Here is a 25,193-nt window from a genome sequence, read left to right as displayed (position 1 = left end):
GTAAGGGTGGGGTCATGGTTCAGGCTTGTGGGGGCTCCTGGCAGCGCAGACAGTGGGCCATCTCGGGCCGGTACTGCTCAACTTGCAGGGTACAGCTGGAGAACCCAAACTGAGAGTAAAGCCGGGATGAGGCTTCAGCCAGGACAGCTTCAGGGTCAGCGGCTGCATCTGTGGGAAGTGATAAGATATAGCCTCAATCTCTAGGGAGTGGGGAACAAGGTGGGGGCTGAGATAAGGATGCTGGGATCTGGTTCTTTGTGGAGGGGGGCCCCAGGCTTACAAAGCATTCAATGGAGAGCTTTTGTTTTCTTTCCACATTGTACCAACAGCAAAAAAACGTTGCGAGAAACCCACCCTTAATCAACCATGCTCACACATTAAACTGGTTTTTTTTTTTTCTACCTTCTTCTGCGTTTTGAGTATCACTATTCAACTATATATTTCAGCAGTCATACCACCCGATTTTCCAGGACACTTCAGATGATAGGCATTCCATGCCATTGTCCCTCTACAGTTACCAACAAATAGCACATAAATATGATATTTTTGGCATCAAAATTGCATGTCTCTGATTGCTTCTTACATCTGGAAGACACTCAAAAATCCTTTGTCAGCTCGTGAGTCACCATATATATTTTTAATAGTTGAATCAAAATGTAGATGTAATTTTATATTTAGATTTTTTTTCTGAGCTTTATACCATAAACATTTCCCTGAGTTGTCATACAGTCTTCATAATTATCACCTTAATAGTCACATGACACCTCACTGAGTGAAGGTACCATAACTTACCTAACTGTGCCCCTGTCACTAAACCTGTAGCAGTTTGTTTTGTTTGTTAAATGCCATCGAGTCGGTTCCGACCCATAGCGACCCTGTACAGGGTTTCCGAGGGTGCAAATCCTTACGGGAGTAGTAAGCCTCATCTTTCTCCCGCGGAGCGGCTGGTAGTTTCAAACCGCTGACCTTAAGGTTCGCAGCCCGATTCGTAACCACTACGCTACCTGTAGCAGTAGTGATCTTTAAAAAACCACCGCAAAAGGTGAAACCTTGACCAAAATAAGCTCTTCAGACCTCCGTATTTCCAACACATGTGTGTGTTTGAAAGAGAGAGAGAGACAAACAGACAGACAGGCAGAGACAGAGATTGTAACAACCCCTGTTGGGAGAAGAAATGTTTCCAGGAAGTAACCAGTGTGGACTCACCAATGGCCAGGTGTGCGGAGGCAACATGGTAAGTGAGCGTGAGGGCCCACAGATGCAACTCATGGGTGGCCCGGACTCCTGGCACCGACAGCAGTGTGTCCCGCACGGGCTCAAATCCCACATTGCACGGGGTACCTGCAACAAGCACCCACCATGCCTTATTGACAGGGCAGCTCCTGCCCAGGGGCAGCCCCCAATTAGGCTCCATATCCCCTAATGTTGTACCCGTTCAGCCCACTGACCCCACACAGTTCACCCTCTGCCTGACTGCTCCTTCCAGCAATAGGAGGCCCAATGCTGGAGCTAGTCCAGCGAGTTGGCTACAGGGCCTGAGACTGGGGAGCAGTGGCATCTGGTTCACCTTCCATGAGGACTCGAAGAACATCTCGGAGGGTTGGAGCTGTGGATCCAAGGGCACAGATGGAGAAGAGAAATGTGCTGATAGGGTCAGCTGCCTTGTATTGAGGCTGTAGAGAAAGAGATGCCTAAGCCCAGCAGCAGGAAGCTTAAAGAGAAAGATCTAGGGGCATCCTCAACTAGCAAGACCTGAACATCCCACTAAGAACCCTGCTAAGGAAAAAGGGAATGTGGCCAGGGCTAGAAGTGTTGGGGAGCTAGGAGCTGGAGGGAGGAGGGTGAGTCTTGGGGAGGGGGTAGCTGGGGCCTGCAGGGGAAAGGGAGGCTGGGGCAAGGTTCAGGACAGTACCTTGAAGTAGATGAGGATGGAGGCGGCCAGTACCCCAAAGCTCTGCAGGAGGTCCCCCAGCACATGCACAAAGGCTGCTCGGACGCTGGTGTTCCCCAGGGGCAGAGGTTCCCCGGGCCCTTCCTCCAGTGGTGCATATTCTGCCCCCCTAGACCCATGGCTATGCGGTGGCCCAGCCTGGTGCAGCACAAAGGCCATTCTGAGGGGGAAGCAAAGCAGCTGAGCCCAGGTGACCTGCACATGGTCTCCTCTGCCCCTCCTCCCATGCCTCCTTCTCTGGCCTCCCCAGGAGCCCTTCCTCCTCCCTGGTTTCCCAGCCCCAGGAATAAAACAGCATTGTTCAAGAGAGAAATAATGTAGCCTGGGGGAATGAATATTGGACTTGGGGCCAGGAGTTCTGGATTCAGATCCGAGTCCTGTTACTTAAATAGCTATGTGACTTAGACAAGTCAACTGGTCACCTCCCAGGATCTTCACAAATGTCTGTTTACTCTGACTTCACAAATGTCTGTATCTCAGTCCCTTCTCAAGCAAACCCAGGGCAGCACAGTTGAGAGCTGCGTGTTTGAACATCTATTAGCATGACAGCATAGTGGTTATGAATCGGACTGTGAGCCTTTATCCTTTCTTACAGTTCGAAACTACTTCCATGGGAGAAAGATGAGGCTTTCTGTTCCCATAAAGATTTACAGCCTCGGAAACCCTGTACAGGGTCACTATGCATCGGAACCGACTCCACGGCACATAACCACCACCATCAACATGGGGAGCCTGCTCTCCCATCCTGGAGCAGAACCCCTTATCTTGAGCCCCATGAGGTGCCTGCTCCCCACTGGCACATACAGCAGATTGGCACAGACTGCGATGCTGGCGGTCAATAGCATGGCACCCCCTTCGATGTGGTAGTCGCTGTGCAGCAGGCGGATGAAGGCCAGATACAGGAGAATGCCAGTGACCATCCACAGGGAGACCACAGAGGCCAAGGCCCCCAGAGTCTCTGCAGGGGGAGATAAGCTATTAGAGGCCTGCTGGGGACCCCCAAAAGTACCTTCTGGCAAGACTGGAGGGCCACCAGGTCATGCAGGGGCCTTACCTGAGCGATGCCAGCCAAAGGTCATTGTGCGAGTGGCTGGACGGGTAGAGAGCCAAAGGGAAAAGAGGCTGGCCATCATGCTGCCCACATCCGCCAGCAGGTGGGCCGCATCGGTCATAATGGCCAGACTGTGTGCCAAATACCCACCTGTAAGGTGGTTCCATTAAAAAAATATATATGTGTGTATGTGAAAGAGAGAGAATTAAAATGTGAACTCTGGTTCTCTCTGATGATGCTATTACAGGGAATTTTATTATCTTCATGACACTCTTCTATACTTTCTAGCTTTTCTACAACATTTGATTTATTTTAACAGCAATCACTTAAGCATTTAAAAAGCAGTCAACCCTGAGAAGTCAGTGCTAAATAACCTGGCCTTTATCCTTCTTACATCTGGAGTCCTGGGCATTCTTTAGAGCATTCAACAACCCCATGCCAGCCATCCCCATCTTCTCTGCATCTCCATCAAGGAACCTCCCTGGGACCCTGGGTGGTGAGTGACTTACGTAAGAGTGGGAAGGAAGGGTTTGGAGGAGCTGCTCTCCCACTTACCGACCACCTCTCCAGCCATAAAGACACAGCACACAGCACAGGCGGCACACAGTTGCCTCCGTGCCTGCAGTCTCTCAGGGGTGAGCCCCTGCTGTGACATGGGGTTCCTGTGGCAATGGTGGAAGGACGTCTCCACAGGTTTGGGCTGTTCTGGGGGGGTCTCTGAGGGTTCTGTGAAGAGACTGGGGCAAGCAACATGGTTCAATCTGGTGTTTGGCCTTTGGGCTAACTTGGTCCTCAGTGTCCCAATCTGGCCTCATCAGACATGATCCACCTATCACTTTTCAAAAGGCCTAGTCACACTTGTAAGGAGCTCTGGTAGCATAATGGTTATGAATTGGGCTGCGAACCATAAGGTCACAAACTACCAACTGTTCCACAGCAGAGAGATGAGGCTTTCTGCTCCCCTAAAGATTTACGGCCTCGGAAACCCTATATAGGGTACCCTCTCTATGAGTCGGAACCAGCTCCAAGGCACATAACAACAACAATTACACTTGTAAGCCTTGTAGACAGAGAGAGAGTCACTTGTGAGATGAGGGCTAACTGAACAGCTCAGACTCAACCTTTCCTTTCCTTCCACACACAGACGTATAGAATTTCACAGCTGGGAAATACCAAAGAGATGGTCTAACCCAACACTATTAAATAAATTAGAATTATGAGGCTCAGGAGTCCTGGTGTAGTGCTGTAGGATAAGCACTGAACCGCTAATCACCAGTTTGGCAGTTCAAGCTCAGCAGACACTCCTCAGAAACCCTACACAAGGTCACTATGAGTCATAGCTGACTCGAAGACACTTAACAAAAATGAAAACAACAACATGAGGCAGAGGTGAGATTAGAACCTAACCAAATTCAAAATTTACTTGTTAGGATAAGGTACCACAAAAAAATACAAAGTGAGCCACACATTCTTTCTGATCTCCAGGATCTTTGGAGGAGCAAGATATGTACAGGAATAGCTATGACCTGTATCAGAAGTTGGCCACTGCCATTAGAGCTCTTTAGACAAGTCTATCAAGGCTCAGAAGATGGAGGAATAGATTCATACTGAGGAAATCAGGGAAACCATGGGAGGAGGTAATATGAGATGAGCCTTGAATGATGGGAAGGATTTTGATTTTGATAAGGATGTGGTAACATGTCAGGGAATATGAAGAGAAGATGGTGTCAAAGTATGGAGCAGAACTCTTAGTATATGATCCTGGCCATAGTGCAGTCTAACCTATCTCCTGGTACCCACTCCCAGATCCTATGTCCTCCCTGGACACAAGAGCTGTTACTATGAAGTTATGGTTTTTTAAGAAGAGAGTGCAATGTTGGGATCCCAAACATCTGAAGTTCCTGGCAAAAGAATTGATGACTAGATCCCAGAGCTGGGATTGTCATGGAGAGGAGGTACAGACTGCTGTGCTTGGGGGTGGTAGTGGTAGGGGCACTAGATTTGGTGTCTGCCATGTGCTAACTGAACCTCAGTCTGATGATCATAAGCCCCCAGAAGAGGCCTCCCCCTTAACTGCACAGTGTGCCATAGCCTCACTTGCTGAATGAGATGGGAACCCATCAGGGATGCCAGAGATTGAGCTAAGGCTGAGTTTTAGGTCCATTTGGACCCAATTCTCGTCCACTACTAATAAACCTGAACCCCAGAAAAGAGAGACCTTCCACAAAATAAAGAACCCAAATAGAAACTGCAATCCAAGAAATACTCATGCAGGTGTGACAAGAATACCCATGAATGAAAAACGATGAAACGCGATCATAGCAGTAAAGTGGGAAGGGTGCCAAATAGGTGAATTGAGGTTTGAGGGAGGTGGAGAACATTTGGTGCTTATAGGGAAAAATCAAGTGCTTACAAGTCCTGTTGTGATGCTGCAAGTTAATGTACTGGACTACAAAGTTGGTATGGACTACAAGGTCGGTGTTTCAAGATCACCAGTTGCTCCTCGGAAACCCTATACAGGATCGCTATAGGTCAGAATCTACTTGATGGTTAATTTCTTGAAGAATTTTGATGTATTTAATTCTAGTTGTGTTTCCAAAGCTGAGGAGGAGATGAGAGTGGCTTTGAAACTCATCCTCATTCATTTAATAAGGTATACCAGTCAATGTAAATAAATGAAATCCATTCCAGTAGAGAAGGCAAATGTGTAACAAATGACACAAAGAGAAGCTAGTGTTGTAAGGAGTAAGAACAAAGGACTTTGGGGCACAGGGGAGGGAGTGACCAACTCTAATGAGGTGGAGAGAATTTCACTGAGGAAGAAATGTTTAAGGAGATGTGACCTAGCTGAGACTGGAGCTCAGTGGAATGACAATGACAAGGTCTCAGGTTTAGAATGTCAGTGAGAGGATCCTAAGGAAGGGATGAGGATGGAAGAAATAGAATCAGATGAGAATGAAAAGAGATACAATGATTGATTTAGCAGATATTTCCTGAGCCCTGAGATGATCATGTTGATGTGTAAATTTGGGAGGAAGACAGGAGATGAAGGGATCTAGAATAGACTAAGCCAGAGGTTCTTTGTCCAGTTTTAGAGGAGAAGCAGGTAGGTAGAGAGGAATCCCTTTTAGAAAATGCTGCAGGATTAGGTGACTAATGGTCATATGAGAATGAAGATGAGTTGGGAGTCAGAAATGAGGATCCGAAGAGCAGACATGCTGAGTGGTCCTGGGGCGGTAGGCAAGATGTTGTCCCTGGTCCTATAAGGCTCAGCTGAGCCAGCCACCAAGATTGCCAAGCATCAACAGGCTGCTTCCTTTTGTTCTGCATAAATTGGGCACTAAAGCTCCTTATTGTTATTGATGTGTGTGTGCGGTGGGGGCTGGGGGGTAGTAGGGAGCACTATATTCTCTTTAGAAAGAAGGAAAGGCAGTTTCCTCTCACTGACCCTCTGAAATTCCAAACAACAAATAACACTGAGAGGGGAGAAGGGAGATGTACGATGAGGGAGAAGGGCCTAAATTGTCAAAAGGATATCAGAAGAGATGCCAGGGCCAGGGCTGGAGCCCCCATGAGTTGCCCACATCTGCAATCCCCCGCAGGAGGAAGCCAGATGGGAAGTCTTCCCTCCCTCTGCTCATTCATTCCCCCTGCCACCCCCAGGTCTATGCTCCCCACCCAGAGAAAGATCGGAAAAACACACAGAAGAGTCACATCAGAGACAAAGGGAGAGAAACAGAAATATTTAGAGAGATGGGAAGAGAGATAATGCTGGCTGGGGATCCTGTCAAATTCTGGAGACAAACGGACGGTCAGCCGACAAACAAAATGGCTAGTGGGAGGTGACCTGGAAGGCGGGTGCATTGGTCTGCGGGACAGGACGCGGGAGGCCGGGCGGGAGTGGAGGCGGTTCCCCAGCCGCCCCCAGCCCGCTGTCCCGGCCGCTTGGCGCGCCTCATTTCACACCTCGCCGCCCCCGGCCCCGTCTGTGCGGAGCCGGGAATACCCCCCACCGCCCAGACCGCACCTGCTCTTTGCTCCCGCCCCCTCGCTTCCCAGAGCCGGGAAGACCCGTCGCCGCCGAGCCAGGGCCCTTTTGGGCCGGGTTTCCACCTTGGCCACGGCTGGAGGGGGCGCTCCAAGACCCAGTGCAAGGTGGGAATGGCTGGCGGGGGCTGCACATAGGGCTCCGGAGCCTTGGCAGGAGGTGCTCCCGCATCCAGGGCCCTGGAGCAAGACAGGCATCCGGCACGGACTCCGGCCCGACGGAGGGGCAGCGGCTCCCGCGAAGTCAAACCAGGCAGGGGCCGCGGGGGTCGTGGGGCAGCGGGGTGGCGCAGGGAGTCCTGAGGCTTGGGAAGGAGGGAGCTGCCAGGGCACAGTTCCCGAAAGCTAGGGAAAATGGGGGTGGCCGGGAGGAGACGTAGCGGGCTGTTGAGGGGCAGGGGTCGGGCTGGCGAGTGGGCAGGCTGGGAGAAAGGGGTACCAGTGAGGGCGGAGGAGATGAAGCCCGGCGCAGCGAAGCCGAGGGAGCCCACGCTGAGGGAAACAACAAAATGGACCGATGGCAGGCGGATGGCGCCCCGGGCCGCGGCTCGGCCCAGGTCAGCCCTACCTCTTTAAACGCAGGCCGCTGCCATCGCCGCTGCGGTCCCGGGGGCTCACCAGGCGAGTGGTCTCCGAGCCCCCCGTGGCGGGAGAGGGCTCCATGTCCGCGCTGCCACGACCGTCTGGGCCTAACCGAGGGAGGGAGAGGCGGGGCGGGCCCCGCGCCAAGTCCGAGCGGCCCGCAGACCCCCGGACTCCCCGCAGGGCCGCGGGGCCACCAGATTAGAGGGAACTGCGGTGACTGTAGCGCTGAGAGTCCAAACTGCAGAGCCCGCGGCTGCTGGAGCCCCGCCCTAGAAACCCCGCTAGGATAACTAAAACACATTTCCCGGCCCAACGGGCCAGGTAGGTAGCTGAACTCCTTCCCTAGGGTTCTAGAGAATATCTCCATAGCCCCTCCCACAAGATGAGAGGGCCCCGCCCCCAACCCAAGCCCTGCCCACCTGTTCCTTGCGATCTCCTCCAGCCTAGGATCCCTTCCACCAAGGAACACTGCCCCTCGCATGCCCACTCACGGGACGTCGCCTCATTACCCATGTATGTCACTTGTCACCTCGTGGTCCCAGCCCCCATGTGTATTTATTACCTATCTCGAGAGAACCAGAAAAAAGGGTGCGCGTTCATCTGACACACCCCAGAAGCTTCCAGGGATTCCAGTCAGAGACTCCTTTGTGGAGCGTCTGGGGTCGGAATTTGCGTGTAAAACCTGATGCCAAGCACCACTAATTATCATTTATTTTTATACAGACATACTGGTGACAAAAAGCGTCCCACATTTTTTCAATCCATTATTATCCCTATTTTTCAGGTGAGGAAACTGAGGCCGAGGAAAAAGTGTTCAAGGTTATGCAGCAGATACATGAACGTCCTTGCCTGGAATCCTGTCTGCTTTTCCTCCCGGGGTCAGAGACCTGTGCTGCCGACTCAAGAGAGAAAGCACGTCGCTAAGCCAAGTCACCTCTTTGGAGTCACAAGCCACTGTTCATGAAAGAAGGTTGCGGTCAGCCTGGCGGCAGGTGATTCCTTACTACCATACCTGTAGCATTTCTCTGGACATTATCTCATGAAGGAATGATTCTACAGCAGAGTCAGTGGTCGAAACTCTATGCCCCTCGCACCTGCTGTCACTATAGAATTAAAAAGGGGTGTGGGGGGGTAGAATGTGCAATCTAAGCAGTGACAGTCTGTGAAGAGGAGGGTCCGTAGGAAGAGGGGAGAGCAAATATGAATGGGAAAGCGTGGAGGGGTAGAATTGGAGTTGAGGAAAGAAACCCGTCAACCACACCCTTCCGAATACACTGGACAACCAGAATTTTTAGAGTTCTAGGGATAGACGCACAGTCCTTACCTCATATTGTTGTCCAAATAATGAGACTGTGGTTGGAACTGATGGGGTTAACCTGGGAGAGCTTCGCGGAGGAGGTGAGGCTTAAACGGATTAAGCAAGCTGGGTGGCGGGCTGGCTGTTTCGGCGGGGGAGACTGCAGCTCTGCCAAGGTTTGCGGGCGGCGTGAGCGAAGGGATCGTTCTGAGCGATAGAGCGGAGCGAAAGTAGGAATGAAAGGGTCTGCATGTTCGCTCCTCCAGGCATCTCCGCCTCCGCCGCTCCCGGGACCGTCGCCAATCTTTTCCTCCGCGCGACCCCCATCTGGCCGAAAGACCCAGCCCAAAGCCCACTCGGGCAAAAAAGGGGATGACTTTTTCCTTCAATTTCTCAGCAGCCTAGAGGTGTGGAAGTGGAAGGGTCACAGAAAGGCAAACTGAGGTTATGAGAGAGAAAGCCACCGACGAAGGTCACTTTGTTGGCCCTCGTCAGAGCTAGGGTACGCCCCCGTGCCCCCCGCCAGTCTGTGCCAGGGCTCCAGTTATGTCCCGCCAAGCGCCCTCGGTTTTCGAAGCTCCTCACTCGGTTGGGGCCTCCCAATTCTACACTGTCCCAGGGCTGGGGCTCTGCAAGGGCACCACGCTCCAGAGATAGGATGCTGGACCCTAGCCCGTAACCACCTGGGTTAACGAGATCAAGAACGGGGAGAAATTTCCGTGCCCTAAGGAAGCCCTAGGGAAGGGGCTTCTTGGCAAGATTCAGACAATGATGACTACAGGGACATGATAATAACAATGGCTTCCTCCAGGATTTCCCTTCTGCGGACACAGTCCTGGTGCCCAGGAGGTGGCGCAGACACTGGTTTGGGGCAGCCAGCACCGGGAGGAGCGAAAGGCTGGAAGGGAAGCGTCGGAGCGGATGGATTATAAAACTATAAGGCCGCCTCCTGAAGCCTAGGGCACTCGCAGTGGGAAGACCAACAGTTGCCTTCGCATGGAAATGTGTGTAAGAAAAGCCTGGCAGTAAAACACACTGCTTGTACCTGTTTCTCAGAAAACCATCAAATGGACCTATGAAAATCTTTGCTAAGGGTTCTCTGTAATGTGGGGCCTGAGGAGGCCTGCTGCACCTAAATAAAAGCCAAAAATTCGAAGGTCAGTTTAGGGCTGGTGCGGTGTATGGAACTGTAGATTTGTGAGAACTATACATTTAACATTTACAGAACAGGCACTCTGCTATGTTCCTGTCCTTGCCATGCACCCTGCTAGCTTAGCTGGGAATTCTGGTAAACAAGACAGATGCATTTCCTCCCCTTCAGGTTCTAATTTGATTACAATCCATTGCTATCTTTTGTTATTGATTTACCTGGAGCTCTGGTAGCGTAGTGGTTACAAATCGGGTTGCAAAGCACAAGGTCAGCAGTTCGAAACTACCAGCTGTTCCGCGGGAGAACGATGAGGCTTTCTGCTCCCCTAAAGAGTTACAGCCTCGGAAACCCTGTACAGGGTCGCTATGAGTTGGAACCGACTCCACGGCACACAGCCGGCCAGCCAATACTTTCCTAAGGAGCTCTGGTAGTGTAGTGGTTACAAATTGGGCTGTGAAACGCAAGGTCAGCAATTCGAAACTACCAGCTGTTTCGCGGGAGAAAGATGAGGTTTCTGCTCCCGTAAAGAGTTACAGCCTCGGAAACCCTGTACGGGGTCGCTATGAGTCGGAACAGACTCCATGGCACATAACCACCACCACCACCACCACCATACTTTCCTGCCTCAGGTATCCCATCTTCTCTTAGGTCTTTCTTAGTCCCAAAGGACTGATGGAGGCAGGATATCCTGTTGTTAAGTTCTGTAGAGTGGACTCCAATACATAGCGACCCTGAATAGGGTTTCTGAAGAGCAGCTGTTGAGCTTGAACCACCAGCCTGTGGTTCAAACCAACTTAGCACATCTGTGGATTCCCAGTAAGGCAGAACAGTGCCTTTCCAGAGGACCACAGAGGGAGGCTGTGAAGAAGTGTACGCTGGACCAGTTCAAATAGGGAGAGATGGAGAGTTAAACCCAGGCCTGATAGGGATTTAAGCTGTAGGGGTTACAAATTGGGCTGCGAACCACAAGGTCAGCAGTTTGAAACTACCAGCTGTTCTGCAGGAGAAAGATGAGGCTTTCTGCTCCCATAAAGATTTTCAGCCTCCTGTACAGGGTCACTATGAGTCAGAACCAACTCCACAGCACATAACCACCACCATCACCACCAGAGATCTCAAGTACGTTTGGGAATCCAAATATATGGACAAGAGTTGACAAAAAGTCCAAGCCAGAATCATTTAGAATGGGAGAAAATGTGGAACAAAATTCAAAATTATAAAAGAAATTTTATAAATCAGCCTTACTGATCAGAAAGAGACTGAAGGAACCCTAGACTGTATGGTCTTTGAGCACCCTTCAGGTCTGGAAAGGAATTTACCCTGTAGCCCAATGTTTCAGCCAAACAGGTACATGGGGGATGGGGGAGAGACAACAACACTTGTAAGGTATACTCACCATGGAATGGTCAACCATTCAAAATCAAAAGAGCAACATTTACCTAAGGACAAAGTTGAGAAGGAGTGGGAAAGCGGATGGAATGTAGACAGGAAACACAGGGAGTAAGTGGAATAATTTACTTGTTGCGTGAAGGGATTGCAAACATTACGACAAAACAAGTGTATGATTTGGTGAATGTAAAAGTGTCTGTAAACCTTCACTCAATTCACAATAAAAAGTTAAAAAAGAAAGACAGGAAAGTCTAAGCCAGACTGAAGTGTATGGACAGAGGTCATTGATCAGCAACCTGAGGGTTCAACTTTTACTCTTTTCTCTGCTCAGATGTTACCTCCATGAAGCCTTTCCTGACTACCCATAGGTTAAGCTATTAAGTGCCCCTCCCTGATACTTTCAAATAGAACTTTAAACCAGTCTTGGTTCCATCATGGCTAATGAAGCGAAATCAGAAGTGGAATGATAACAGGAATGGGAAAAAGTATGGATTAAAGTCCTGGAAGGGAATTCGGAAGAGATGTAGTGAGCTCTTTCAGAAGCCTGATGTATGAGACTGGATTATTGCCAGAACTGTGGAGAACCACACATATTCAAGCAGTAAGCCACCATTTTTTAACTGGGCACAGCTGTCAGCCTAGAGATTTGGTTGCTATGCCCTTGTTTTCTAAAAGGGAAATAAGCTTCTAGCAAAGCATCAACTCATAACTTTTCCCATTCCAGTCATTGTCCTGGTTCACCTACATTTATAAACTGCTTTCACTTCATCAGTCATGACTGAACCAGAAAGAACCAATTGAAAGCATTCAAGGTTCACTGTGTTTCCTGACCATATAATGAAATTGTCTCTCTGTCTGTCTCTTCACTAGAGTGCAAGTTATGTCTTTCTCGTCATTTGTTTCCACATAGTGACTGGCACATAGTCCTTAAGGAAGCTATCCCAGAAAGGAGAAGTTTATTGTCAGAGCAGAAAGCAGATGGAACAACTAGGATCTTTGTTGGACCTTAAAGGGACATAGAATTTATTGATAGAAAGGATGAGGGAGAACGACAGCTTAAATGTCACCTCAGGAAGGCTATTATGACCTACACTTATAAATGCAGTAGCTCAAAAGAGGAAACAAATCCCTGTTGCAAGAATTATTCCCACCCCCTCCACACAAAGAGTAGACAGGGACATTGGTTACCCAAAATGGGGGGAGGGATACAAAGGTAAAAAGTGACTGGCTTACAAGCTTTCAAGAGGGAACCTAGATCCAAAGGGCGTGGAGGAAGGTAGAGTCTCCAGTGAATAGTATCCAGCCTGTCCAGGAAGGGCTGATGAAATGAAATACAGATGGGTCTCTTGTGATGCAATAGTGAATAATTGTTATCAGGACTGATTGTGAGGGTCGGAAATGTAAAGGTGGACAATTTATGACAAGGAGGGGAATGATTAACTTTTCAGTCTAGGAGCGGAGGACCCTGGGAACATCAATGGAGAAGAGCAGAGAGCAGGGCCCTACCCAAAGAAGCAGTGAGGCCTGAGATGGAGGAAAAGAAGATAACATGAAGAGATGGAGCGGCTGGGGAACTTGAGATCCAGAGAGGGAATGGGGCTGTGTGCTGAGGACCGTGGTGGTGGTCTTGCAGGGTATACCCTTTGGTTGGGTGATGATGCATGGATGGGATGGTAACTATGGCAATGAAATAATGTATGATAGAATGAATGTAAAACTAATGTTCTCCCCTGTAAACTATCACACAATTCACAATAAAACATTTATTTAAAAAAAAAAAAAAAAGGCTGTTATGGATTAAATTGTGTCTCTCTAAAATATGTGTTCTGAGTCCTAACTAACCTCTATGCCTATGATTAGAGTCCTGATGTGGCACTGTGAGATAAATCACTGGACCATAAGGTCGGTTTGAACCACAAGGTTGGTGGTTCAAATTCACCAGTCTCTCTTTGAAAACCCTGCACAGGATCCCTATGAGTCGGAAATAACTTGATCGCACTTAACAACAACAATATGCCTATGATTATAATCCTATTTAGGACTGGGTTGGTTTTGTTATGTTAATGAGGCAAGGTTAGTGTAGGGTGGCTCTTGAGTCAATCTATTCTGAGATACAAGAAATTAAGCTAGCAAGCAGAGAGAGAAATAGGGTAAGATAGATAGATGCCAAGATACATGAAAATCTCTAAGGAACCAGGAAGCCGAAGAGACAAGGACTTTCAAGAGCCTACAAAGAGGGAAAGCCTTCCCCAGAGCCACTTCTCTGAATTTGGACTTCTAGCCTCTTAAACTGTGAGAAATTATAGTTCTGTTTGTTAAAGGCATCCCCTTGTGGTATTTCCATTGTAACAACACTAGATAACAAAGGCAGAGTCTTTCTCTGATGTCAAATTAGGTTAGTTCTCATGTTATACACTCTACTTTTTCTTTATTAGCACTTACCCCTATAGCAAACCACTGTTCCATAGGGTCTCTGTTGTTGTAAATCTTCATGGAAGTAGACTGCATCGTTCTCCTGTAGAGCAACTGGTGGATTTGAACCGCCGACCTTGCAGTTAGCAACCAAGCACTTATCCTTCTGTGCCACCAGGGATCCTACTCCATTGCACTTATCACACTGTAATTAAATTATTATTCGGGAATTATTTCTTCATTTGGCTTCCAGGATGCTATAATCTGTTTTTCCTCCTACTTTATTGACTGTGTATGCTCAAGTCTCTTGGTTACCTTCATCTCCTTTTTCCCTACACTCCCATGGAGAAATCATCCAGTCTCAAGGCTTTAAATACTATCTAGAAACAGCTTAAAGCAATGATTGTTGGAGTCGGTGATGGGTACGTGGGGGATCATTGTACTATTCTATTTTTGCATGTGTTTGAAATTTTCTATTTAAAAGGTTTAAAAAATAAATAGCATCTGTACAAAGATAATTTCCAGCTCTCTCACTTTAGCTCCAAACTCATATGCCCAGATGTCAACCTGACCGCTCCTCTCTGTCTAATAAGTAGCTTGAGCTTCTTAAGTCCAAAACTGAACTCTTGATCATCACCCCATCCCAAACCTTCTCTTTTGGCAGTCCTCCCATGCCAGAACACAGCAACTCCATCCTATTATTTGCTTAAGCCAAAAACCTTGGAGTCATCCTTGACTCCTCTATTTTCACCCCACATCCAATCTGTCAGTAAATCCTGCTCCCACTCTTGTCTAAACTATCATCATCTGTCATCTTGATTATTACAGGAGCCTCCTAAATGGCCTTCTTGTTTCCACCCTTATTGTCCCATAATCTATTTGCAACCAAGTGGCTAGGCAATGTTGTAGGGGAGAAAAGATCTCAAATTCAAATGTATTTTATAGAGCCCTCTTTATTAAGTCTTAAACAGGACAAAGAAGTCATCTAGATGAGGGTGACCATCAGCATGAGTCCAGAATGGTGTCCATAGAATTCCCAGACATGTGATTATTTATGGAAGATGGAAAACAAAGGAAATTTGTCAGAAAATCATGATTGGCCACAGATCAATGAATCACAGTTGCAGGTGGAACAATAAAAGCAGGAAAGGGATCATGATTGGAACACATGCAGATTAGAAAAGTTTACCATGCAACCCTGGTACCCCGTTTCCATTAAGGGAAACCCAGGCAAGTCATTCCCTGAGGGCCAGTCTGCCTCTCCTTGAGCTGGCCAAAGAATTTACTTTCAAACACACTCTGTTTGAAGGTAAAGCTTTTTACACTGCCAGTTGGTGATCAGAAAGAACTCGTAGAGAATGAATTTATGTCAAGACTCAAAATGGATTTACGCTCCCACTATGAACTGCAGCCTTCCAAAAACCAAGTGCTCAGAATTTAAGCAAAAAAGGTGAGACTTTGTCACTCTTAAGCTCAAAATCTTCCAGTTATTCCCCATCTCACTCAGGTAATAGCCAAAGTCCTTCACCTTATGCAATCTGGCCCCTCTGATCTCACTTAATCCTCTCTCCAGTCACTCTGGTAGTTCTATGATCCTTTCAGTACTCTATGGCATTTACTCATCTCTCTGCCTTCAATGCACTCTGACATATATCTTCATGATCTATCTTCTTACCTACTTTAGTAGTTGTTAAGTGCCATCAAGTAGGTTCCAATTCATAGCAACCCTGTACAGAGTTTCCAAGGAGTGGCTGGTGAGTTTGAACTGCCAACCTTGTGGTTTGAATCGACCCTGTGGTCCAGTGCTTTATCCCAAGCACCACACTAGGACTCCGTCATGATTCAAATGATGCCTTCTCAAATTTTCCCTGCTTTTCCAATTATTTTTAAACTTTAAATATAGGTTTATTCTATGTACTACATTCTACAGTGTTATTGTTAAGTGCTATCGAGTCGGTTCTGACTCATAGTGACCCTCTATAGGGTTTCCAAGGAGTGGCTGGTGAATTTGAACCGTCAACCTTGCAGTTCAAACCAACCTTGTGGTCCAGTGTTTATCTTACAGCGGGACTCCTGTATACATATGTTGTTGTTGCTGTGTGCCATCAAGTCCATTCATACTCACAGTGACCCTGTATAAGGTTTCCAAGAAGCAACTGGTGGGTTTGAACCACCATCCTTTAGTTAGCAGTCCCATTCTCATTCTATAGTGTCACACCAGAACTCCCCTATATACATATGTTGTTGTTAAGTGCCATTGAGTCGACCCTATAGCAACCCAGTATAAGGTTTCTGAGGAGCAGCTGGTGAGCCTGACTTTGCAGTTCAAATGGTCTTGCAGTGTGGAGCATTAACCCACAGCGCCACACCAGGACTACAGGGAGACCATTTTGATTCCAGAAAAATCAACTGACTCAAAGAAGTTAGGAACAATGAGGCTTATAACAAGAAGAGGAGGAGGAAATATAAAAGATCAATTGCTGACTAAACCCTGCCCTCCCCTTTTCAATCAACTGATATCAGGTCACAAGATGGCCTCTAGCTCTCCACCCAACCATAGATTTTGAAATTTAAATTTAGTAAGCATGGCTTCAAACAAGAAAGAGGAGATTTTCTTTGGATGAAATATGAGCCTTTGCCAGGATCAATCCTGATCTGAAATTTCTTTACAGTGAATATTTGGTTTTGTGGGTAAGAAAACCCCCAAATCAAAGCAAGGATGTCTGCTATCAATTTATAATTTGGGGAGTTCTGATACCTGAAATTACTCCCTTTTAGTAAAAGCAGGGGGTGTTGTTAAGTTGTTGTTAAGTCATCAGTCATAGTAACCCTGTATAAGTATATGGTTTCCAAGGAGCAACTGGTGGGTTTGAACCACCGACTTTGTGGTTTAAACCACTGTCTTGTGGGCAGGAATTGTTGTTGTTGTTGTTGTTAAGTTCCGTCAAGTCGATTCTGACCCATAGCAACCCTGTCTGTATAGGGTTTCTGAGGAGCAGCTGCTGAGCTTGAACCATTGACCTTGCAGTTCAAATGGCTTTGCAGTCTGGTGCCACAGCGCCACACCAGGACTCCTAAATGCAGTCTAGTGGGTGTGAAATATACATAGCACTACTTCTCACTTCTGATCTCACTAAACAATTACAGTATTCTCTGTACTGAGGCCAGATGTTAGCACTAGATCACTTGCACTTAAGTAGATTCTGCCTCAGATGACCCCATGTTTTTCAGAAGTTCAAGTCAAATAGATCTGTGCTTTGTAGGACTTTCTGTTTTCTTTACAGTTTCTACATGACTGATTACATTCTGAGCTGTGCAACCATTCTTACTTTTCTTTTGTTTTCCTCCTCCATCTGTTTACCTTTTTAAACACTGGAATCTCCTGTAAACATTCTCTATCTCCATTCCTTACCTTATTTTTCTTCCTGGCCATTATCACCATTTAAAATACTATGCTGTTGTTGTAAGTGCCGTTGAGTCAGTTCTGACTCATAGTGACCCTGTATAGGGTTTCCAAGGAGCAGCTGGTGGGTTTGAACCACCAACTTTGTTGTTAGCAATCCAGTGCTGATCTTAGAGTGCCACACCAGGACTCCCTTTAACATTCTATATATTTTGCTCATTTTGTTTACTGTCTTTCTTCCCATCATAATATATGCTTCATCATGAAAGACGTTTTTGTCTGCTTTGTATATTGCTGTAGTCCCTAGGGATCTACAACAGTGTCGGATACATTATGTTGTTGTGCCAACTCATAGTGAACCTGTATAGGGTTTCCAAGAAGTGGCTGGTGGGTTTTTAAACACTAACCTTGCAGTGAGCAGTCCAGTATTTGTCCAACAGCACCACAGCAGGACTCCCTGGCACATTATTGTTGTTGTTGTTGTTAAATGCTGTCGAGTCAATTCCAACCCATAGTGACCCTGTATAGGGTTTCCGAGGAACAGCTGGTGAGCTTGAACTGCTGACCTTGCAGTTCAAACAGCTTTGCAGTCTGGCGCATTAACCCACATCACCACACCAGGACTCCTGGCATATTATAGTGACCCCAAAATATTTGTTAAATGTATTAATGAAATCTTTCATTAGACCATAATCTCTGAAGAGAAAAATAATTTGATCATGTATTTATAGTGCCAAGGTATTAAGTATATGGTAAGAACTTAATAGGGTTATTTGTTGAGCAAATGAATTGATGAATGAAAGGACATTTCACTGGGGGAGATGGTGGGAAAGCAATGGTATAGAGGTAAAAAAGAACAGGGTTATTTAGCAGGGTGGAAAAGAAACTAGTATGATTGTTGTGGAAGGTTCACTATAGGACAAGAGTAGATGTAGAGTTTGGAAAAGTTGGTATTAAATTGTAAAGTTTATTGACAGTTTTAAAGGTTGCTTTGAACCCTGTCGGCTATGAGCAAAGGAGTAGCAGTAATGGAAACTTAGCTTTATGAACATCGATCTGGTAGCAGTATCCAGGATGATACTGGCAGCAGGGAGAATGTAGCAAGCTAGGACAACAGTCAGTATTAATATCGGAATCCTTTCACTTGAGCACTTTAGGCAGGGGTTGCAGAAAAGACAAATGAAGGAGCCATTTTGAAAAAAAAAAAAATTAATAAGACTTTTTTTGCCTGCAGCTAGGGAAAGGAATGAGTATACACCTTAGTAATCCTGGGGTTCTGAGTTTTATTATTTTAGAAATTCTTGTTCTTAAGGGCCATCAAGTCAGTTCCAACTCATAGAGACCCTGTGTGGAGTTTCCGAGAAGTGGCTGGTGTGTTTGAACCACCAGCCTTGAAATTCAAACCAACTTTGCAGTCCTTCGCTTATCCTGCAGCACCATACCAGGACACAATATTAACAGAGAAGTCAAGCAAAACAATTAATTGGGGGGCAAGATTATGAGTTCACACTATACAGTGTGGTTCTGAGGCAACAAGAGAATAACATTTTGGGGATATTTAACTCACCCTTGTGTAAGAGTTCCAAAATTTGAGATGCTTGACTCATATCAGAATGACCAACTTAGGTCTGAGCCCTGACATCATCTTAACTTTTGCCTGTTCCTCTGGCAACCATCAAATCCCTGTTGGGTGCCACCAAGTAGGTTCCAACTCAAAATGGCCCTATGTACAACAGAATGAAACACTGCTCTGTCCTGAGCCAGCCTCACAATTGTTGCTACATTGAGCCCATTGTTGCAGCCATGGTGTCAACCCATCTAATTAAGGGTCTTCCTTTTTTTCACTGACCCTCTACCAAGCATGATGTCCTTCTCCACAGTCTGGTCTCTCCTGATAACATGACCAAAGTACATGAGACACAGTCTTACCATTCTTGCTTCTAAGCATTCTGGCTGTACTTCTATCAAGACACATTTGTTCATCCATCTACTAGTTCATGGCATAGTCAGTATTCTTTGCCAACACTATAATTCAAAAGCATCTGTTCTTCTTTGGCCTTCATTATTCATTTTCCCATGCATACAAGGCAATTGAAAATATTAAGGCTTGTGTCAGGTGCACCTTGTCCTCAAAGTGACATCTTTGCTGTTAATTAAGCACTTTAAAGAGATTTTTTGCAGCAGATTTGCCCAACACAATATACATCATTTGATTACTGACTAGTGATTCCTTGGGTGTTGATTGTGAATCCAAGTAAAATGAAATCCTTGACAATGTTAATATAATTTTCATTTATCATGATGTTGCTTTTTGATCTAGCTGTGAGGAATTTTGTTTTCTTTACATTGAATCATAATCCTTAATAAAGGATTTGATCTTTGATCTTCATCTTCAAGTCCTCTTCACTTTCAGCAAGCAAGGTTGTGTTATCTGCATATCACAAATTGTTGAGTCTTCCTCCAAACCTGATGCTATACTCTCCTTCATATAGTCCAATTTGTCAGATTATTTGCTCATCATACAGATTTAATAAATACAGTAAAAGGATATAAAACTGATGGACACTTTTCCTGATTTAAAACCCTGCAGTATTCCCTTGTTCTCTTTGAATGAGTTCATCATGACTTATGTAGTTTACACATAAGCACAGCTAAGTGCTCTGGAATTCCTATTTTTCACAATGTTATCCATAATTTGTTATGATCCACACAGTCAAATGTTTGTGCATAGTCAATAAAATACAGATAAACATCTTTCTGGTAGTCTCTGCTTTCAGCAGGTAAACATCCTTTTGTTATTCTCTGCTTTCAGCCAAGTTCTATCTGATGTCAGCAATGATATCCCTTGTTCCATGTAGCCTTCTGAATCCAGCCCAAATTTCTATCAGTTCCCTATTAATGTATTTACTTCAAATTTTTACTTGTGTATAATACTAATGATATTGTTAGATTGTTTTTGCATTCTGTGGGATCATCTTTCTTTGGAATATGCATGTATATTGATTTCTTTCCGTTGGGTGACCGGGTAGCTGTTTTCCAAATTTCTTAGTATAGTTGAATGAGTACTTCCAGTATTGTATCTATTCACTGAAACATCTGTGAATTGTATCCCAACAATCCCTGGAGCCTTTCTTTTTGCCAGTTCCTTCAGTGAAGCTTGGACTTCCTCCTTCAATACGATTGGTTCATTTTTTCTTTTTTCACTTTTGTATATTTTTATTTTTAACTTTTTATTGTGAGTTGAGTGTTAAAGAGCAGATGATCAGTTTTACATTCAACAAATCACATACTTCTTTTCATTACAATAACTGCAATCCCTTCCATGTACCATCAGTTAACAGCATCTACTTCTATTTCCTTTGTTACATTCCTCTCTGTGTCTTCCACTACCGTCACCTTTCTTCTGCCAATCCCCTTCTTATTATATATTGCCATCCCCATTAAACAAGTTAACATATGTCTAGCCAGTGAGTAATTTTTCTTCCCCTAAACTCTGTAAACATCATAGAATGTTTCTTTTAGCAAACAAAACACTTATCTTTTTACAACAGTGGTGTCATACAATATTTATCCTTTTGTGATAATTTCACTCAGCATAACATAATGTGTTCCAGATTCATGCATGTTGTGAGGTGTTTTGAAGATTCATTGTTATTCTTCAACGTTGTATAGCATCCCATTGTATGTATATACCAAAGTTTTGTGTAACCATTCTTCTGTTGATGGGCCTGTAGGTTGTCGCCATCTTTTTGCTATTGTGAATAGTGCTGCAGTGAATAGAGTGTGTCCATACATATTCTTTGTGTGTGTGTGTGTGTGTGAATTGAGTGATAGTTTACATGGGAGAACATCAGCTTTACACTAATCCTATTGCATTTCATTTCATTACAATGATTACAATCCCCTCCATACATCATCATTCAACAGTATTTGCTTCTATCCCCTCTGGGGTTTTTTGTTTTGTTTTTATGTACACCAAACACTCAGGAATATGCAATCATTCAAACACCCAAAGGGCATACCCTGCAAGCCTGCCCCCACAGGCCACCAGCACACAGCCCCTCTCACTCCATGAGTCTAGAGTCTCCAGCCGCTCCATCTCTCTATGTCATTATCTCTGCCTCCATCTCTGACATTATTGCATCTCTGGATAGGGTCCCACAATCCGCTCCCGCTCCTCTCCCTTTATGGTCCCAGGGTCCTCTGCTCCTGGACTGCAAGATCAAACACTCCCTTCTTTTTGTTACAAAATATCTACCTTTACAGTTGCAACAACTGCAATCAATCATGATAACAATTACTCACTATTGAACCACAAGAGTCTTATCCCTATCTCCTTTCACAAGCCCCATCTAGACAGGGTGAAAACTACTCAGTGGAAATTCTACCTTTCCCCACACCCTCTAAAACTAAACTCTGTCTTGAAAACTTGTAAGCCAATCACTTCGTGCCTTTATAGCACCCCCATTTTAGGTAACCAATGTCTAAGCTGCCCATCCCTATCCACCCTATGTACAGAGGGGATGGGAATGATCCTTGCTGTGAAGATTCCTTCCCTCTTGGTTGGTATTTTAAGCAACTACATCCATAAATGTAGGTCAAGTTCATCAAATTGTAGCAAATGACACTTGTTTTCTTTATCAAAAAAAATGGTCTCTTCTTTTCTTTCTTCCTCTAGTCAAGTTCTAATCATTCAGCCATTGAAGCTAGGTCAAATGGGTACTATCTGCAACTATAGGCATTCTTGTGCATCTCCCCTCACTTCATATCAGCTGGATGTTTCACTCTCTACTCTAGCCCTCTGTGGCTATGTCCTTGTCCATAGGCTCAGGAGTCCCCAGGTCTCACGGGAATCTATATTGAATGTGGTTGGACTCAGCCCACATCTTCAATGCTGCTTTTCCCTACTTCCCCTCATCAGTAGACCACCATGGTTGCCAGCAAGATTACATGCCTGCTCGTGTATTCCCTTTGAAAAGTTTCAGTCTTGGAAGGGGATTTTCCCTGAAGGGACTTGATTGCTTGCCTTGATGACTCCCCTGTGGACCCTATACCTATTCTTGTCACAGCTCTATGTCTTGAGGATATATACCAAGTAAAGAGATTCCTGGGTCATACAGTATCCTTGGTTCTGATCTTATGCTAGCTCTTGAAATAGCTGAAGGTCAACCAATTCTTTTTGGCACTGTAACTGCATATTTCTTTCATCGTCTTTTAGGTCAAGATGTTGTTGTTCTTCTTCTTAAGTTTCATCGAGTTGGTTCCGACTCATAGCAACCCTGTACAGGGTTTCTGAGGAGTAGCTGACCTTGGCATTTCAAACCAACCTTTCAGTTGAGTGCTTATCCAACAGTGCCACACCAGGACTCCTTGTTGTTGTTGTTGTTAAATGCTGTCAAGTTAGTTCCAATCCATAGTGATGCTGTGTAGGGTTTCTGAGAAGCAGCTGGTGAGCTTGAACCACCGACAATGAGGTTCAAACCGACTTTGCAGTCCAGTGCATTAACTCACAGTGCCACACCAGGACAAACTTAAATACATAACAAAGGAAATATTTTTCTCTACTAAAGATTTGGAAAGAATGTTCCTAAGGGAGAGTCTTGAAGAAAGACCCTTGTCAGAAATTCCCTCAACAGCCCTCAGGAAATGTTTTAAGATAATCAAACCTCCCTGGGTCACATATTTAAATCCAAATGATGTGGCACTGGATAAAGCACTGGATAGCAAGGTCAGTTTGAAACACAAGGTTTCTGTTTCAAACCCACCAGTTGCTCCTTGGAAACCCTGTACAAGGTCACTCTTAAGTCAAAATGACTCTACAGCACTTAAAAATAACAACAATCCAAATAGCTCACATTCATGTTTCCAACTATCACTGCAAAACACCCTCTTTCCCCACTTTGAGTTGTCCCATCTCCAGCAGCTTCCCTAATCTTTCATCTTCAAACTTCCAGTAGAATGTTTTACCGTTAGTTTTTTTTTAACTACTTAGTGGTTATGAATCGGGCTGCGAACCTCAGGGTCAGCAGTTCGAAACTACCAGCTGTTCTGCAGAAGAAAGATGAGGTGTTCTGCTCCCATAAAGATTTATAGCATCAGAAACCCTGTACAGGGTCGCTATGAGTCAGAATCGACTCCAAGGCACATAACAACAACAACAACATTGTGAATTGAGTGAAGGTTTACAGACAAGATCATCAGTTTCACATTCAACACAGTATACACTTTATTTCACCTCAATGGTTGCAATCACTTCCCTGCAACAGCAGTTATCCCACTTACACCCTGTGGTTCCTAGTCCCATTCCCATCTACCTTCCAAACCCTTCCCAATTTTGTCCTTAAGTAAATGTTGTTCTTTTGATTTTGAATGATTGACCATTCCATGGTGAGCATATTTTACTAGTGTTGTTGTCCCCGCTGTATACCTATCTACTGCTTGGCTGAAAATTGGGCTACAGAGTGAGCTCCTTTCCAGATCTAAAGGATGGTCAAAGGCCATAGTCTTGGGTTCTTCCTGTTTGTTTCTGACCAGTAGGCCTGGTCTTCTTTATTTTTTTGTAATATAATTTTAAGTTTTGTTTGACATTTTCTGGAACCTCCTAATGTGGCTCCTTACAGAGTAGTTGGTAGTGATAGCTGGGCACCATCCAGTTCTTCTGGTCTCAGAAGTGGGGAGACTGATGTTTACATGTTCCATAGTCCACTGGACTAATTGATTCCCAGCATCTTCATTTCTTATCAGTCTTCTTTCTTTCTCACATGGAGAAACCATTAGTTGTACCTTATCTTTAGTTCTTAATTTTACCTCATAAGTCTGTTTCTGTTACTCTGCCATTTTGAAATGTTTAATTTTACTTTGTGAGGTCAGACATGGCCCTGATTTGAACTATTTGGAACCATCAATAAATCTCTTTGCTTTTATTTTAACAGAGTACATGTTCTTCATCAGTGACACTTTAAAGTACAGTTGTGGTAGTTGAACCTATGGGTTTAGATGGGATCTCTGAAGAAGAGAGGACAGAGCACAACCTGAAGCTTAAGAACTAAGCCATGTAGAATATCCACATGCAGGTGGGGGAAAAGGAAGAGAAGCCAGTAAGGTAGATAGGAAACTTACTCCGAGATGTAGGAGAAGAACTAGAACAATGCAAAACCACAGAACTGGGAAGAAATTGTTGGGGATAAACAGAAAGGAGAGAAGAAATTTAAGGCCCAAAGTCTCTTCCAAAAACATAGCCTGCTATTTTTCACTTCATTTTGTTACATTGCCTGAAATTCTGCTGGGTATTCCTTCTGAATTAGTTAGAATTAAGGAGTATCCCCAAAACTATTGCTTGAGATCATTTTAAACCTGAAACTAAAAAATATCCCCCTAAAGTGTTCTTAAGAGTCCTGGTGTGGCGCTGTGGATTAATGTGCCAGGCTGCAAAGCCATTTGAACTGCAAGGTCGGCAGTTCAAACTCACCAGTCACTCCTTGGAAATCCTATACAGGGTCTCTATGGGTTGGAACTAACTCAAAGGCACTTAACAACAACAACAACAACAAAGTCTTCTTAAAATCAAACAGTAAATTTTCTTAACTAGTAAAGAATGCCTGTCTTGAGCATTTTGATCTTTTAAAAACTGTTTAAATGGGACAAAATTGACAACAGCAACTCAAGAGATTAAATAGGAACATTAGGGAGCAGTGAGTTTATGTTAACGGAAGAGAAACAACTCAGAGACAGAGGGTGAGAAGGATTACACAATTGAATTATGTAATCAATGACACTGAATTATATATATCAAAACTATTGAATTGGTGCAACAAAATAAATACATTGAAAAAAAAGTGTGAACTTTATTTCCTGTTCATTGGTCTCTCATCATATGTGCACCTCCACTCTGGTGACTAGAGAGGGTGC

At 45.1% G+C, this 25,193-nt stretch overlaps 1 protein-coding gene across 1 annotated transcript; it reads right to left on the bottom strand.

The window, feature by feature from the left end:
• Positions 1-19: 19 nt before the first annotated feature.
• On the bottom strand, positions 20-7,853 carry SLC30A3 (solute carrier family 30 (zinc transporter), member 3). The gene is made up of 8 exons (XM_006835198.1): positions 7,618-7,853; positions 3,558-3,739; positions 3,006-3,152; positions 2,756-2,909; positions 1,913-2,111; positions 1,568-1,673; positions 1,207-1,341; positions 20-168 (listed from the first exon to the last, which is right to left on the bottom strand). Exons 1-8 carry the CDS (start codon positions 7,710-7,712, stop codon positions 20-22), a joined length of 1,167 nt encoding a protein of 388 aa, XP_006835261.1. The 5' UTR covers positions 7,713-7,853.
• Between the last annotated feature and the right edge of the window lie 17,340 nt (positions 7,854-25,193).

The sequence above is a fragment of the Chrysochloris asiatica genome, unplaced genomic scaffold (genome assembly GCF_000296735.1).
Source record: "Chrysochloris asiatica unplaced genomic scaffold, ChrAsi1.0 scaffold00016, whole genome shotgun sequence".
NCBI lineage: Eukaryota > Metazoa > Chordata > Mammalia > Afrosoricida > Chrysochloridae > Chrysochloris > Chrysochloris asiatica.
The sequence above is the reverse complement of the archived record's forward strand: the minus strand, read 5'-3'. Positions and strand labels throughout refer to the sequence as shown.